The 18,572-nt window shown below is 42.0% G+C and overlaps 1 protein-coding gene across 1 annotated transcript in view; it reads left to right on the plus strand.

Moving 5' to 3' along the window:
• The first annotated feature begins 16,377 nt into the window (after positions 1 to 16,377).
• Positions 16,378 to 18,572, plus strand: part of CCDC170 (coiled-coil domain containing 170) — a 90,247-nt gene continuing 88,052 nt past the window's right edge. Inside the window, exon 1 of the mRNA XM_049654671.1 lies at positions 16,378 to 16,615. Within this exon, the coding sequence (XP_049510628.1) occupies positions 16,532 to 16,615 (84 nt within the window). The 5' untranslated portion in view covers positions 16,378 to 16,531. The remainder of the gene's footprint in view (positions 16,616 to 18,572) is intronic.

The following is an 18,572-nucleotide window of genomic DNA, read 5'->3' on the forward strand; positions in this document are numbered from 1 at the left end:
GCCTGGGACTCAGTAATGGCCTGGGACTCATAAATACTTGATTTCTAATCCCTGGTCTCCTATTAATCATGTAACCTGTCACATTCTGACCATTTTACTGGAAAAGGAAAAGTTATTTCTGGTCAACTTGAACTATGTTCAATCTCAAATCCCGGGTCCCCTAGGAAAAGGAGTCATGCAGAGATATTAGCATTCTGGCACCCCCTAGCGGCCATCTGGGTATTCTGTAAAACCTGATCTTTTCCCTTCCTGCAGGGTAACTTGCAGACAGACAGGTGCTGTTGTGAGTGGAACATAAATTTAAGCTGAGCCATCCCTTAGACACCACCATTCACCTCGTTCTTCCTTCCTGATTTTCCTTGGTGGGTCACATTCCCTCCTTTTAGTTTATAGAATATCCGCTTCATTTTCAGACCTTTTAGAAAATAGGGAGGAAAATCAGTTCGTACAGAAGACATTTCTAAAGTGTTGAATCGCATTAGTTGTGCATTCCTTGGGGCAGCTGCCCACTGTGGCTTCTTTGTATTTGCCCCACACACGGTTGGTGGAATGAATGGCTGATTAATAGGTGATACATTTTAGCATTTGAAATGCTTTTTTGGATATTTATTTATTCTGAGAGAGAGAGAGAGAGAGGCGGGGAGGGGCAGACAGAGAGGGAGAGAGAGAATCCCAAGCAGGCTCTGTGCTGATAGCAGGCTTGATCCCAAGAACTCTGAGATCATGACCTGAGCTGAAATCAAGAGTCAGATGCTTAGCCAACTGAGCCGCCCATGTAACCCTTAAATAATTTTTTAAACCTCTGAGTGATTGAGGTCACCAGATTGAAGTCTGAAGGATGAAATGTTCTGTTAGCCTGATCAATTAGATCATTTAGTACTTGTTGAATGAATAAAGAAGTATATATTATATAATTGGGAGTTTTCCATAAATATATACATCTTTGAATACTGTTTTATTCCTTCGATATTATATTGTGATCAATTTGCCATTGTTGAAAATTCCTCAAAAATGTGATTTGTAATGGTTACAAACATTTCATCATAGAACTAGATCATATTCTCTTTTGCTATGTAGATTGTTCAAAATTTTTGCTATTATAAAAGAGGCTGAAATGAACATCTTCAGACAACTAACCCTCATTAAGATTTGCAAGTCTTTGGGGCACCTGGGTGGCTCAGTCGGTTGGGCGTCCAACTTCAGCTCAGGTCATGATCTCAAGGTTTGTGAGTTTGAGCCCTGTGTTGGGCTCTGTGCAGACAGCTCAGAGCCTGGAGCCTGCTTTGGATTCTGTGTCTTCCTCTCTTTCTGCCCCTCCCCTGGTTGCTTTCTGTCTCTCTCAAAAATAAATAAACGTTTAAAAAAATATTTGCAAGTCTTCAGTTACTGCAAATTATTTGAAGCCACTCAATTATTCTGGTTTTGCTAGAATGGTATTAGACTTGTAGCCCCAAACCCTCAATATTGAGTAATTGCTTGATATGATATGGGAAGTCACTTTTTTCCTTACTTTCTTTTTTTAAAGTCATGCCATATATCATGACTTTCAATCCTGCTTAAGTTCAATACAGAGTTTAGGCACAAGGGGGAGATCCTTTAGCATAATAAAGTGGCTGGATTTTCCTTCTACTATTTAGCAGAGATTTTAGCAAGAACTGGCACAGTATAATTTTCATTGTTGACTGCACACATTCTTGTGGTTTCAACTTCATTCCTTTCTTGGCCAAAATTTTATGTATACATATAATCCTTGCCACAAAATATTATAGTGGTTTATCATAGAAATATAGCAAAATAGATGAATTTGAAAATAAAATGAATACTTGGAGAAAGTAGAAAAAAAATAGAATTCTGTTAACAATATAGAAAAGTCACACTAGAAAAAACTTTGTAAGAAAGTAAAAATAATTGCTTTCTGTTCATTTAACCTTTGCTCGAAGGGAAAAAGCACTACTACATTTGTTTCCTTGTTTTGTAAATTTTAATACAGCAAATTAATTTTTACTGTGATTGAGAAAATTTAAAGGAACTAAATATTCCAAATGTACCTTACGTTTAAGAAGATAGGAATGTGGGGCGCCTGGGTGGCTCAGTCGATTGAGCATCCGACTTCAGGTCATGATCTCACAGCTTGTGAGTTCAAGCTCCGCGTCAGGCTCTGTGCTGACAGCTTGGAGCCTGGAGCCTGCTTCAGACTCTGTGCCTCCCCCTCTCTCTGCCCCAACCCACTTGCATTCTGTCTCTGTCTCTCTCAAAAATGAATAAACATTAAAAAAAAAAAAAAAAAAGAAGATAGGAATGGGGCATGGTATGCTTTCAGTGTAGAAATTTTTCGAGTGGTGTCCAAGGGGTTCATCAGAAATATCCAGGTGGGGGGCGCCTGAGTGGCTCAGTCAATAAATGTCTGACTCCTGATTTTGGCTCAGGTCATGACCTCACGGTCTGTGAGTTCGAGCCCCTCATCCGGCTCTGCATTGACAGTATGGAGCCTGCTTGGGATTCTCTCTCCCTTGCTCTCTGCCCTGCCCCCACTTGCTCTCTCTCTCTCTCAAAATAAATAAATAAAGTTAAAAAAAAAAAAAAGAAATATCCAGGCGGTCTGCAAACGTGGTTGGGAAAAAATGTCATCTTTATTTTCATTAATCCCGAATTGCAGTTTAGTATTTCCTTCCGTTTTTTATGTCAGGTTTAAATTTTTTCATGGTTTAATGATCTTTAATGATTTTTAATTGTAGCAATATTGGCAAAAAAAAAAGTTTTAGAATGTCTATAATTCAATCTCAAATTTTCAACTCATTTCCTTTCATATTATTCTGTATTTAAACAGTTGCAATTATAATGAGCACATTTTTAGGTTTTTACCTGGCTTCCTCAGGTATTTCCTTCCATTTTGTATATAAGACCTGAGCTTTAGCAATATTTTTTTTTTAATTTTTTTTTTTTAACGTTTATTTATTTTTGAGACAGAGAGAGACAGAGCATGAGCAGGGGAGGGTCAGAGAGAGAGGGAGACACAGAATCTGAAACGGGCTCCAGGCTCTGAGCTGTTAGCACAGGGTCCAACGCGGGGCTTGAACTCACCGACCGTGAGATCATGACCTGAGTTGAAGTCGGACGCTCAACCGACAGAGCCACCCAGGCGCCCCTGAACTTTAGCAATATTAAGGGTACCTGTACCTTTGTCACCTGTGGAAATCATACATCTTTCCTATTGCATTACAGTTATCTTAAATTATTGTTTCATTATTATGTCAAAAATCAAGACACTTTATCTGGGAAGTTGATGGCACAAAAACAGTTAAGAACACCTGCTCTGATTTTTCTCCTTTCCTTTTCATAAAGCTGGCGGAAGACATAACAGGATTTATTTATTTATTTTTTAATTCTTTAAAAAATTTTTTTTTTTTTAATTTATTTTTGAGACAGAGAGAGACAGAACATGAGCAGGGGAGGGTCAGAGAGAGAGGGAGACACAGAATCCGAAGTAGGCTCCAGGCTCCGAGCTGTCAGCACAGAGCCCGATGTGGGGCTTGAACTCACGAACTGTGAGATCATGCCCTGAGCTGAAGTCGGACGCTTAACCGACTGAGCCACCCAGGCGCCCCATAACAGGATTGATTTATTAAATTTTTAAAAAATGTTTATTTTAGAGAGAGAGAGAGACAGAGTGCAGAGTGTGAGCAGGGGAGGGACAGAGAGGGAGAGAGAGAGATAGAGAGAGAGAGAGAGAGAGAGAGAGAGAGAATCTGAAGCAGGCTCCAGGCTCTTAGCCTGATGCCAGGCTCGAACTCACGACCTGCAAGATCAGGACCTGAGCCGAAGTCGGACACTTAACCGACTGAGCCATCCAGGCACCCTGACAGGATTTATTTTTATAGGGTTTGGTTGGTTGGTTTTGGTTTTGTTTTGTTTTGAGCCGAAGAGGAAACGCATTATACAGCATTTTTTCTTCCCATCTCAAACTTCACTTAATGCTAATCCTCTACTATCCAGCTTGGTACCTACCAGGGGTCCTTAAAAAAAATAAAAGAAATGAAAGATATGACATGTGCACATGGGTTGAGTTGTCCTTAACTTTACTATTAGGAGATTTTTTTTAAGAGATAAAAAAGTACTCGGAATGTTTTTTCCTATTTAGAACTCTTAAGAGTATTTTATTTTCTTTATGTATTTTAAAGTTTTTATTTATTAATTAGAGAGAGAGAGACAGCTGAAGGGGAACGGAGAGAGGGAGAGAGGGAGAGAGGGAGAGAGAGAGAGAGAGAGAGAAAGAGAGAGAATCCCAAGCAGGCTCCACACCATCTGCACAAAGCCCAATGCAGGGCTTGAACTCATGAACTGTGAGATCATAACCTGGGCTGAAATTGAGGGTCAGACGCTTAACCGACTGAGCCACCCAGAACTCTTAAAAATATTTTAAAGATCCTGACAACCAGAAGTCAGAAAGCCATTTAAAGTATAAAGCAAGAAGTAAAATTCAACACAATTTCTTTTACATGTGTTTTCAATTTTATGATAATTATTGACAGTCAGTGAATATGAAGTATATATAGATGTGCTATAATCAGAATACGTATCATTTGTGGAGTACTATGTTCCAGGCTCAGTATTAAGTGCTTTACTCATAATGTGGAATGACATCCTCCTAAAAATCCTGGAGGCAAATATTTGTATTCCATTATACATACGGGAGCACTGAGTCTCAGTGATTTCAAGTGACTGGGCACAAGGCCAGTTAACTAGTTAATGATAGAGCCGAAGTTAAACTCCAATCTGCTAAACTCCAAAACTCAAGTTATGGCTTTAAAAAAAAATTTTTTTTTGTTTATGTATTTATTTTGAGAGAGACAGAGACAGTGCTAGTGGGGGAGGGTTAGAGAGAGAGGGAGACAGAGAATCGCAAGCAGGCTCCATGCTGCCAGTACAGAGCCAGATGCGGGGCTCGAACCCAAGAAACCGTGAGATCACGACCTGAGCCAAAACCAAGAGTCAGACGCTTAACTGACTGAGACACCCAGTCGCCCCAAGTTATGGCTTTTATTGAATTTATTATTCCTTTAGCATAATTAATTAGCACGTAATTAATTTTTTTAAAAAATGAGTAAATATACTATCATTGGAAATTCGAGTCACGCGATTATGCCCATCATAAGTCATACTACAAATGATTAGTATGTTGAAGGCTTAGTAGAAGTAGAAAAAAACCTGAACTCTAAATATCAATGATAACATTTTAGAATAATGATCAGGAATGGGCGGGGCAGAAATAGGGATTGTTTTTCTGTATCATTACATTTTGTACCATTGGACACATACGAACTCGTGGAATTTTACAACAGGCTGCACATCACACTGGGAGAGTGAGCCGTCTCTAAGAATTTGGTGCAAAGGGCTGAGCATCAGCAGATCCAGCAATGAAATGGAAGCCTCTCATCTTTCAGGCCAGCAACCAGCTGAAAACAAGTGGGGAGTTATTTTGAAGGGAAATTATTTTTGTGAACAGATGGAAGTGATTTCACAAGAATGCACTGGCTCATTCTTCCAACCAGAGGGATGATATAAAAATGGTTTTGCTATCTTGGTGGAATCCCAAATCTGTTCAAATCAATGATCTCAATTCTTGCCTTGTCTTCCATAGCAAATGAAATGAGGCTCACTTTTATATTAATCTGTAAAAGTAGGCCTTAATTCTAGACTTCTGTTTCCTTTCCCATCAGTTCCTAAACAGAAAGGGATTTGAATTTCTGAAACCCCAATAATGGTGATCTTAGAGAAGATCCATCACTACCTTCCATTACTGAGGTGGGTTCTTGTTCAAAGCCTTGGTAACTGGGGCAAGGAAACTGAATGCCTGTCCCAACTCGGTCACTAATTAACCATGTGGTTTCCAGTTAGGTGTTTGATTACTCTGCTACTTAATGTTACAGATAGATTGATAGAGATATAATTGGATATGTTGGTAAGAACCGAAGGATATGATTTATTTTCGGTTACAACAATTGAAAATATTCCATAATTGTAGACTGTAGATACTACAGACAGAAATTCTTCATGGAATGGAGAAATATTTTATTATATTGAGGAGCCTGGCTTCCCAACAGGACTCCAAGGGTAATATCTGGAGGGTGTTAGAAAAAAAAAAAGAGGCTTATGGAAAGAGATAACCCTCTTCTTCCTCTGGAGGTTTTCATGTCCTAATGTGATACTGTATTTCCTCCATTTTACACATGCATTAAGACTCTGAGAGAATAAGAAACTCCAATGGCAGCAACAGAACCTGTACATGAACAAGGTCGAAAGGGCCCAAACCCATAGTTTTTGCCACCACTTACATTGCCTCCCATAATAATATTCTATCACGCATTTTGCAAAGCACTTTGTACTTTACAGAAGAATTCACGAGCACTCTGAGAGGTTATTATTACCTTAACTTGATCTGTGGGGCAACAGAGGCTCAACAAGGTCCTTAGAGCTGGTCAGTGGTTAGATTGGGGCTTGAATCCCAAATCTTCCAGTTCTCTGACCTTTCTCTGGTCCCATAAATTCTTTAGGACCAATAGTAAGAGCTTAGAGATCAGAAACCCAGATCTAAAAAGTTAGGTTTTGTCCTTGTGACTACTGGTCCTTCTCAACTGGTGACTCAACTAGTCCTTCTAGGAGTTCTTAGGGGTTCTGTGGAGATACTTTGGGGGTTTGGGGTGGTGTGTAAGATGGAAATCATGGGGTGTCAACTGGGTGGCCAGGGGAATCTCCAAATTAGTCTCTTCTGCATACTGGGCTCCTGAGAAAGACTGCATCTGACAAGGATTCATTGGCTTTAAAAGGAGAAAGGCTAAATAAACGTTAAAAAAAAAAAAAAATTAAAAAAAAAAAATAAAAGGAGAAAGGCTTGGAAACCACTGCTGTAGGTGATAGGGAGCCACTGAAAGTTTCTAAGGAGGGAAGTGGTAAAAGTCATGTTCTAGAAAGATCAATCTGGCAGTTTTGTTGCAAAAGACCTTCATCGTGGAGAGTCCAGTACAGACAGACTTAGCAAGGAGGGGATAGAAACAGGAGAGGTTATAGGAGAGGTTATAGCAGGGGCTGGAAAATCATAGCAAGAGATGGGGGAGAGCAAAAACTCAACTTTTCTGGATCTTAGGATACACAGGACTAAAAAGTATTTTTCTTACATATCTATATTTTATTTATTTTTTAATTTTTTAATGTTTATTTTAATATTTTTAATGTTTATTTATTTTTGAAAGAGAGATGGAATGCCAGCAGGGGAGTGGCAGAGAGAGAGAGGGAAACAGAATCTGAAGCAGGCTCCAGGCTCTGAGCCATCGGCACAGAGCCCGATGCGGGGCTCGAACTCACAAACCGCGAGATCATGACCTTAACTGACGAAGTTAAGACGAAGTTTAAGAGCCGAAGTCGGACGCTTAACTGACTGAGCCAGCCACTCAGGTGCCCCCATTTTATTTATTTTTGAGAAAGAGAGAGAGAGATGGACACACTGACAGAAAGCGAGCGTGAGTCGGGGAGGAGCAGAGAGAAAGGAAGACACAGAATCCGAAGCAGGCTCCGAGCTGTCAGCACAGAGCCCGATGTGGGGCTAGGACTCCCCACGAACCATGAACCATGAGATCATGACCTAAACTGAAGTCAGACACTTTGAGCCACCCAGGTACTTCTATATTTTATTTTATTTTTTTCCTGTTTTCTTTTGGAGTTCAATTCTATGAATTTCATCACATGTATAGATTATTCACCAACGTTATAGTCAGGATACAGATCAGTTCTGTTACCCTCTAAAATTCCCCCCACTGCTATTCTTTTATAGAGTCCCCTCTATCCCCACCCATAACTTCTGGCACCACAGATCTTGTTCTTTGCCCTTAAAGTTTTGTCCTCTTGAGAATGTCATATAAATGGAATCATACAATACAGACATTTCGAGATTGGTGTCTTTCCCTCCATGTAATGCCTTTGAGAATCATCTGTGTTGCCGTATCAACATCCAGGAGACTCAGACAGGAAAGAAGGCTGCAAAAGGGCAACAGAGCTTGCTAATGTTGGAGTCTGAATGTTTTTGAGCTGAAAAGAGTAATATTCAGGTGCTATATACTCTCTGGGGTATTTATTTATTTGTTTATAGAATTATTTACTGAGCAACAAATACATGATATGTACTGTTTCAGGTGTTGGGGATGCAGTAATGAGCAAAATAAAAATTCCATCTTCAAGTGGCTTATATCCAGTGAGGGCAAACAAACAAGTTTATTTACGATTTAATGTGAGGAAGCGATATGCTCTGGGTAGCGGGGTAGAAGGAGAAGAGACTATTTAAGACAGGATTGAATGGTCAGGGGAAGTCCCGGGACCAGGTCAGCTCTGACCATAGAGGTCTCAAGAGAATGTGTGCAGGATGGATTGGGAGACTGGGAGAAACTGAGGCAAAGGAGTCATGCAATCTGGGCCTGAACTAGGCGGATGGCAGTGAAAAATGGAAGGAGGATGAATGTTAAAAAATAGTTTAAAGGAAAATGGAATGTATTAGGTAAGACGTTACATAGGTTGAAAATTGAAATAATTTCCAGACGTGCAGGTAAACTGGTACAAGGCAAAGCAATTGTTACAAGTTATAAGAGAAACTAAGGATGTTTAGTGTGACCGTAGCTAGTAGTTTGTGATTGAATTAATGTAAATTGTGGCTCTTAAACTATGCTCCTAAGTGCCCCTGGAGCCTCGTACTCAGTTGGACTTCAACCAGAGCAGTGCCAGGATGATCTGTTTTGTATATTTTCTTCCCCATGAATTTCACTGAAGTGTTACACAGAAAAAAAGAAGGGGGGGTTACTTTGTGGGAAACCATCCATTCAAAACCTTCTTACTCGATGAATGAAGAGCCTCCACCTGAGACAGAAGCTATTCTGGCCCTCGCTACAGGGGGCATGGCGGGCAAGGCAGATGGGGTGAGAACCGAACAGCTATTTCTATTACAGATTGGTTAAAAAAAATATTTCCCTCAAAAAATTTTATCTCTCCATGTTTTTTTCTAACTATATCTATACTTACAGGTTTAATTTTACTCACCATGCAGATGTTTTATCTTTTACTTAAAAAAGAATAAATATGAGAGGCACCTGGGTGGCTCAGTCGGTTATGCATCTGGGTTTTGACATGACCTCACGGTTTTGTGAGTTCAAGCCCCATGTCGGGCTCTGTGCTGATGGTGTAGAGCTTGCTTGGGATTATCTCTCTTCTTCCTCTCTCTCTGCCTCTCCCCCGCTCATGCTGTCTCTGTATCTAAATAAGTAAACTTAGGGGCGCCTGGGTGGCTCGGTCGGTTAAGCGTCTGACTTCGGCTCAGGTCATGATCTCGCGGTCCATGAGTTCGAGCCCCGTGTCGGGCTCTGTGCTGACTGCTCAGAGCCTGGAGCCTGTTTCCGATTCTGTGTCTCCCTCTCTCTCTGCCCCTCCCCTGTTCATGCTCTGTCTCTCTCTGTCTCAAAAATAAATAAACGTTAAAAAATAATAAAAAAATTAAAAATAAATAAATAAGTAAACTTAAAAAATACATAAAATAAATATGAATTCATAATACAATTCCTTTCATAAATTTCTAACATTCTCCGACATAGTTCAACAGGATGACACATCTCTTTGTTTTAGTTTTCTGTGTTTTAAAAAGGACACATTGTATAGTTAAGGTGATGCTAGTTGTTGAAGCTCAGTGGTTTATTTTATTTTATTTTTTCAACGTTTTTTATTTATTTTTGGGACAGAGAGAGACAGAGCATGAACGGGGGAGGGGCAGAGAGAGAGGGAGACACAGAATCGGAAACAGGCTCCAGGCTCCGAGCCATCAGCCCAGAGCCTGACGCGGGGCTCGAACTCACGGACCGCGAGATCGTGACCTGGCTGACGTCGGACGCTTAACCGACTGTGCCACCCAGGCGCCGCGAAGCTCAGTGGTTTAACAGAACAGAATGTACTCTTAGGAAATCCAGTTGCCCAGGATGCGTGTGTGTGGGAAGTAAGGGCGTTATCTGCTCTATGCAGATATTCAGGGATCCTGGCTGTTGGAGGCTGTACCACCTTCAATATGTGGAGGTCATCCTGGAATCAGGGTCTAGCCAGAAGACAGGAGAAGAGAGGGCACACGGAATCACTCAAGAGCTTTTTAGAGCAAACAGGGAAACCACACGCTTCTCCAGCCACAAAGCAAAGGCCGTGCCTACCCAGGCTCGGTGAATAGCTTACCAGTCTCCGACACATGTATGATTGCGATGTCAAAACTGGAAAACACAAGCCTGGGCCTTGGATTTGGTTTTGCTTTGGGGCAAGTCAGGCTACACTGATGTCGGAGTTTCTGTGACTATGTGTGAACACTGCAGTGTCTAACGACAGATTCAGGGAGTTTTGTTCACATAGGTGCTTATACATGCAGCCTGAAGCATGATGTGAATTAGAAAAGTCTTACTTTTTCTCATTTTATCTTGTGGAGTTGGATGCAGCTCCTCAGTGAAGTCTTTCTCTGGCTATCACCAGGTCCTTCTACAACTCCAGCTATGACTTGCCATGTTTTCAATATCGCTCAGTGACTGGTTTTGTCTGTGGTTGTGTGTGTGTTTTTTTTTTTTTTTTTTTTTTTTTTTTTTTTTTTTTTTTTTTTTTTGGTTTTCCTCTTTTCCATATCTTACGGTTCCTCATTAATCTGAAAGTCCTTGAGGTTAGACTTAAATACCTTTTCCTCTCTTTTTAACTCACTGTACCTCCTGGTCACTGCTCTGTATGGTGCCGGTAATAAGTAATTGTGGCTGATTAATCCAATGAAATAAAGACAGTTTATCCTCATAAATCAGTGTTTTGTATCAAAGATGAAGCTTTGAGGAACAACCTCAAGAGACATCTGTCCTTGGGAAGGCTGAGGCATTCATTAAAAAAAAAAAAAAAGAAATGGTTAGCTGAGTGCTCAACTTTCTGTATCTTTCTTCCTCCTCTCTCTCTTTTATTAGAAGAAGCTTTATAGACCAAGGACATTTATGACTAGTAATGCAAGCTTATAAAGAGGTTATTTTCAACTGAGGCTAAGTCTCTGAACTCAGCAGAAGATAAAAATCTCTTTTCAAAAATTAGGCTAATTTATTTTTATGATATTGTTGAGACGAGCAGATGAGAATCGCTTTATATATTATAGTTGTAATATATATCATATGAACATAGTTGGCTAAATCTCAATTGCTAATAAAATGTAGCCTGGTCTGAATCAGAAAAATCATCAAAATGGTTTTGATTATTTTTGTGAAAACCTCAGCGAAAGCCAGAACCAATCCTGACAAGCCAGAGCAGAGCATATGAGAAACTTTTCACCCTCAACTTTTACAAATGTCTTATTAACAAGAATTATTTGTTGTTTTTTGAAAGAAAGTTGGCATTATTTTAAAAGAAATTTAAAGCGTGTCTAAAATAGGGTCAGGAAAATCCCACACTCCCCACCCAAAGCCATAAGAGTTTCCAAAATAACAAAGACATTTTAAAGATCTAGAAGAAGCTGGGGTTTTGCTTAATTTAGAAACCACATTTGCTTTTAAAAGTTGATTTAATGGAATGTTTGGCAAATTATCATGTTTTTTGGTGGAATTTTTAACATTCGTCCTTCAAGATCCATTGGTCCAACTTGTGGGAGCAAAAGGATCCTGAAGAACTGCGTTCATTTTTTTTCATTGCTGTTTTAGAGTATACTGTGACATGAGGGTCCTGTTTCTGGAACATTCCTGACATGTCCTGTGAATGCATGGGGAGACTGTAGCCACAGGTTTGCAGGCTTGGGGCATGGGATCTGGATCTTCTAAAACTCAAAATCTCATTTATTAATTTTGGTGAGAAATTAAGTATCAAGTGGACAAGACAGTATTAACATTTGAGGTCCATTGCCTTTCCCCTGAGTTCCCATTGTACAATAACCTCTATTGTGATTACCACATTCCTTCTTTATATATGTTAATGTATTCAGTTAGAGTTCTGTCTTGGCTGGGGAAATAGTGTCCTTATAAAGTATCTTGCATATCTCCGTTTTGTTTAATCCAGTGAAGCCAACTGATTTCTAAGTTCTTGGGGATAAGGCACGACTCTTGCTTCCGGCTGCTCCCTACAAACTTTCTGAATCCGTTATTTTCTCAAAGGAAAGAAAATGTTTTAAGAATTTGTTTGTATATATGGGGTAGTTAAAAAAACATTTTTTTAAATATAATTTATTGTCAAATTGGTTTCCATACAACACCCAGTGCTCATTTTTAAGACTGTGATCTTCCAAAGTTCTAAGCAATTTAGAATGAGAGTAAGCCAAGATTTCATCTCAGGCAGCCTGGCCCCAGTGTCCGTTCACTTGACGTCTGTTTGAGGGCCTCAAAGTCCAGAGATAAACCCAAGGACTTTTACTATTTTTATAAAAGGAAAAGATCTCTCACACAAGTGTATATTTTGCTGGTGCTTCCCCCTCACCCCCCAGCAAAGTTTATACTTTGCTGGTTCTTTCTAGTTCTTGGAGAACTAGATTTCATTTATAATCTGATTTCACTTAAGGGTGAACCCACTGATTGCCAACTTTGTTAAAGCAGGGGAAATGCTTGACCCTACAACATTTTCACTTGGTAGTCTATTATTTCCAGCTCCCAAGGAGGGGCTGGCTTTTTGTCTGACCCAACTACATGGATCAGTTCAAATTCTTCAGTGATACCTCTGCTAAAGTGATAATACAGCAGTGATATCCTTTCCATACTGCTTACCTCTCTTTTAAAGATTATCTTGCTGTGTAACGGCCAAAATATTTTTGTAACCATTATCGCTCCATTTTTCTTTGGAGAATTTCATAATTTCTTAATCCGATGCTTTTGACTAACACTGGTTGTTTGCATGTTTCCTTTAGTTGTTTAGGAAAATATTTAAATCAGATAATACTCGTTTAAAACAAGCTTTAGACAACTAACATGTTATAGGAGTGGTTTCCGTGACAGGTTTCTAAATACAAGTCGAAAGCCCCCAAATTTATTGTCATATTACGAATTTTGCCATGAGAAACACGTATACCTTGTGAGATAAACGAGCAAACAAAGAAAAGGAGAGACCACAGCAATAAACGTGTGACATCACAAGGGAATAAGACCTTAAGTGCTGGAGAGAGGGTTTTTTGTGTGTGTCATGTTTTATTTATTTTTGAGACAGAGAGACAGAGCGTGGCAGGAGGAGGGGCAGAGAGAGGGAGACACAGAATCTGAAGCAGGCTCCAGGCTCTGAGCTGTCAGCCCAGAGCCCGATGCGGGACTCGAACCCACAGACCCTGAGATCGTAACCTGAGCAAAGTTGGAGGCTTAACTGACCGAGCCACCCGGGCACCTGGTAGATAGTTCTGCATTTTCCCAGAGCTCCTTAGGAGGCATTTTCATCTCGTCTCAGAGTTCGTGTTTATTTAACATATACCTTAGCGTGCCAGGTTTATAAACACATTTCAGGATAAAATTTAACATTATAGCAGAATGAGCTGGAGATTCTGGCTTATGCTGGATGTGCCCAGGACTGCTTGTTCCCGAACTGCAAAATATTTGCCTTCCCCTATCAGAACCGCAGACTAAATGTGTCCCAAGCCGAACTCTCCTCCTCTCTCCTCTGCTTTATCTCCTTGCAGCCTCTCAGGCCTCACTCCACTTCCAGTCCGGCTGGGTGCTCAGACTCCAGATCGTCCCTCTCCTCCTCACCTCCACCCCCATTCCTACCAGAGCCAAATCTCAGGGGGTCCCCAACAGCCCATCCTGAAGACCTCCTCGCCCTGCCTCCACCTCCTCCAATGCATCCTGCCTACTGTTGTACCTTCCTCTGGGGGCAACTTCCTAACAGTGCTCTTCCAAAACTTGAGCAGCAGAAGAGTTCCTAGACACCATGGCCCAAATTCAGCCTGGCATTGAATCTGGAAGAAGCATTTACAGGAGGTGTACTAGGTCACACAGCTGGTAGCTTTCTGCCTCTGTCGTTGTTATAAAGGAAAGCAGAAGTCTGTACCGAGGTATGATGGATCATAATATACTATCCACACATGCAGTTTCGTGAGAAATCTAGGCTGGAACTTGCTTTGTTCATCCTGATCTCCCTCCCTTGCTTAATTAAACTGTCATCATGCCCAGAGTCCCCCCACCGCCAGCCTGCATGTTCCACAGCATTGTGCCAGCCGGTCCCAAATTGTGGTCCTTTCCACAGTCCAGCTCAGGCCTCCCTCTAGACTCAGTCCTCCCTCTCAACCCTCAAAGGACGCATCATCAGATGTTGCCTTGAAGAGTCACTTGACTCATGTCTTGACAGGCCAGAAAGTTCAAAGGCATCTGGACAGGGGCCAGCCCAGCCCTTTTCCTGCTCCCACTTACACGGAAGTGCATTGCTGTTACTCAGAGAAAAAAAAATTTTAACACTGATTAAAATGTTTTCATTGTGTGTATCTGTTTTTTTCCCAGCTTTAGTGTAATTGACAAATACAATTGTAGGATACACAAAGTGTTTATAGTGGTGATGTATATATGCATCGTGAAAGGATTCCTCCCACCTAGTTAGTTAATGCATCCATCACCAATACTGACTTTTTTTTAAAAGACTTTTATTTTAAGTAACCTTTACACCCTATGTAGGGCTTGAACCTGCAACCCCAAGGTCGAGACTCACACACTCTACCAACTGAGCCAGCCAGGCACCCTAACCGATGCTGACTTTTAAAAAGACTGTGGGAATTCAATCTTTTCATATCTTATGTTGTCATGAAGAAGAGTTACAAGGTTGACCACCGTGACCAGAATTAGACTTCATAACATTGAATTCTGGAACAACTGGATGCTGGAGTTAATAGAGAAGGGACTTCCTCGGCTTGGTTCTCTGCCAGGTGACTTGGGGTTTCATCAACTATGTGTTTTCTCGGGCAGTGTATTTTTATTGAAAGTTTAAGAACTGTGTAGCGATTCCACTGCAAGGAGAAACTGCACTTTGAAAACACGGTTATTACAAATTATACTATTATATTTTTATTTTTATTCAGAGAGAGAGAGAGCAAGCAGCAGAGAGGGGCAGAAGGAGAGAGAGAATCTTAAGCAGGTTGCAGGCTCAGTGTGGAGCTGGAGGGGTGGGGGGCTCTATGCCACAAACCTGGGATCATGACCTGAGCAGAAATCAAGGGTCAGATGCTCAACTGACTGAGTCACCCAGACTCCCACAAATTATACTATTAATAGATTTCTGAAAGCCTCAGTTTCCCTTAAGGATTGTTTTTTTTTTTTTTTTAATGGTGCTCAAGTGAAAGCCTTTTAAGTGATTATGGATTGGATCGGTGGCAAGGTTAACTGTAAAATCAAAAGCCATTGTCAAGGCCAAGAAATCCTCAGCCAATAATGGATGCATGCGGGATAACTGGATGGAATCCCAGAAGAGCTCCTATCTCTCTGATTTTATTTCATTTTAGAACAGCACAGAGGTCCGCTGAGGGCTTTCAAGTGAGGTGAGTGGGGCTCCATTTTTAAGCTCTGCTGCAAAGAGTGGAACCTTCCGCAGGATGCTCCCTTCTCTGTGCTTTAGGCCTATGATCTGGGGTCTGATCCTCGTTCTGCCCCTGATCAGCTAGCTGTATACGCGTGAACAAGTTATTTCATATCCTTGTGATTGTTTCCTCATCTTAACAATGGATCATTCTAATGTCCACTTCATAATCTTGTTTTATTCGAGGAGATTTTTACCTCGAAAGCACTTAGAATAGCTCTTGTAAGAACACTTCGGTGTTTCATAACTAGAAGTTATGGCTGTCACTAACACTAATATTACTATTACAGTTTCCTGCGGGGTTGTTGAGAAGGTTAAATGCAAGCACACTCACCAGGACGGGCTACTTACTTTGCAGAAACCAGTACAAAATGAAAATCCAGGGGCCTGTGTTCCAAAATCGTTAAGAAGTCCAAGGCTGGAAAAGCCAAACATTCAACCAAGCACGGGACCCTGCTGAGCATAGGGCCTGTACAAGCGCCCAGGCTGCACGCCCCGGAAGCCGGCCTTGGAAGGAGCACAGCGTCTGCACACAGCAGGTGCTACATAAACGCTCTTCACCTTTGTGTCAGCATCCTCCTACACATCCGGCGCGCCAGCGCCGTAACGTTGACCATACCACCGACCACTCGTTGTCACTTGTGCCTGCCCGGCGGAAGCACAAGACCTGGAATCACGCCCGTGGGGCAGCCCCACGGCGAAGACCCGGGACCCCCAGCCTTTTGGCGAGTGTCTGCCGCTCAACCAAGCCTAGGCCAGACGGGGCCGCCAGGGCCTCCCAGGCCGCCGCAGGACGCAGTCCGCAGGATCTGGGTCTGTCCCGCGGCCCCGAGCCGCATCTCCCAGGCCGCAGCCCCGCCCGCCGCCAGGGCCCGCGAGCGCCGCGGGCCCTCGTTTGCTAGTTGCCCGAGGAGACGCGCGCGCACGCGCACCCGCACCTGCACCCTGCGCTCCGCGTCGCCTGCGCTCCGAGCGCGCCATGAGCCGCGGCCGCTCCTCCGGCTCCAGGCGCCTGGACCCGGCCGGTCACGCCGCCCGCAGCGCCTCGTCGCCCGCGCCCGAGGTACGGTCCCAGCCCGCCGGCCGCGCGCGGGGGTGGCCCCAGGCGGCCTCCCCGAACGCCGCGGAGCACCCGGGCGCTCACATTTGCAAACTTCTTCCCAGGGCGTGGGTGCATCGTGGAGGGTCCGGCCCCGCCTTGGAAGTGGACTGGAACTGCCCGCGGCTGGCTGGGTAATTTTAGGAAGTTATGGGCGGGTCGTGAGTTTGTGAAGCGCGTCTGAGCTTTAGGTGGTACCAGTTTGCTTCTCTGTGTTTAAACGGGTGAAATTCTAAAGACCGCTCCTGTCGACCCTCCCCGACCCCCGCCCTCTTCGTTCATTTAACTTCCACTGCTTGCCTAGTGAGAAGTGATTCAGAGCAGTTTCTTCAAGCTCTGGTGTGGTAGAATTAATGACGGTCCTGAGCAAAGTTGCTGGCCTTTTCGTTGCTAATCACCCTGTAAACAACCATTAAGTCGTCCTTGGATCTATGTATTCAATTACTCTCAGGAGGTACTTAAGCACCGGGGACTTTGGGGCATCAGATGTGCAGTAACGCACGCACAAACGCGCACACACACGAAGTTAGGGCTGGCTCAGCCCGGGTTATCTCCTTTCACCTGGCATTAGGGTCATAGTGTGTTAGGCATAGTGTGTTAGGGGTGTTACCAGGGACGGGGGAGGCATTGTGTTCAGCTGAATTGCTAACCTGAGAGTTGTCCTCAGCCTAACCCTACTGACCACAGAAATTCCTCTGGCGGGGGCACTCTTAGATTCAAAAATGGGGTGGATTCTCAAACATGTTCTAGGAATTCTTCTAATACTCAGCACCTTTGAATGCTGCTTTACATCTGACCTATATTTCGACTTCTCTGATTCTTGGCTTCTTGTGGAAAATCAGTAACATATTGTACAAATAAAACTAATTTTTTTCCACTTGACATTTTATCCCAATATGGTATCCTCTGTGAATTAAGTATGTTAGTCCGTGCATAAGTATGTAGCCTTTTTTTTTTTTTTTTATGATTTATATTTGTTTGGAAACACGATTGAAAGTACGTTGTAGACGTTATGGCCCTTCATCCCTGAATATTCTAGTAGGTATCTCCTAAGAGAAACACATTCTCTGACCGAAATACATTGATCATATTCAGGGTGTTTGACATAGCTACAGTAATTTTATCTAATATATGCTATCTACAAAAATTTTGCCAATTGTCCCAATAATGCCATTTACTGCAGCATACTTTTTCATTATCATGCATTGTATTTAGTTATGTGTCTTTAGTCTCTGTAAACCTTGAATAGTTCCCCAATCTTTTTGGCTTTGATGACACTGATATTTTTACAGAGTCTGGGTCACTTGTCTTGTAGAAAAAGTTTGTCTGGTTGTTTTTCGTTAGATTTTTGGTAGAAGAACTCTAAAGTGATGTGTTTCAGTGCATCACACCGGGATGTACATGAGGTCACTTCGTCCCACTTTTGGTGGTCCTGATTGGTGGTGTTTGTCAGAGTTTTCCACTGTAAAAGTGAAAAAACAAAAGCTTTAGCAATAAATAAGTGATCATATTGCATAGTCTTCTTGGTTCATATTGAGATTTTAAGGATAAATTTATCTGCCTACACAAAGGAAAATTTTTACCAAGCCTTTTAATTGACCTGAAAGACGTAAATTTTATTGAGACTAAAAGTAGAAGCAGAAAGATCAGGATTTGTTACAGTTAATTTGTCAGTTTGCTAAATACTTCATCTGTGACAGTCGTATAACTCGGGTAGGTAAGGCAAGAATTTCCCGTTGTATAGATGTGGAAATGGCTTGCTCTATTAGCAGCTGAGGTAGCCGGGACTTAAATATCCTGCTTTTGACAGTTTAGTAGTACTTTTCCTACTACACCATCATGCACTGAAAAACAGACTAAATACAATAGTATGCAACTGTTTGAGGAAGGAGAATACTGCCGAGGCTGAAGGTATTAGTTT

This window comes from Panthera uncia (assembly GCF_023721935.1).
Source record: "Panthera uncia isolate 11264 chromosome B2 unlocalized genomic scaffold, Puncia_PCG_1.0 HiC_scaffold_24, whole genome shotgun sequence".
Classification (NCBI taxonomy): Eukaryota; Metazoa; Chordata; class Mammalia; order Carnivora; family Felidae; genus Panthera; species Panthera uncia.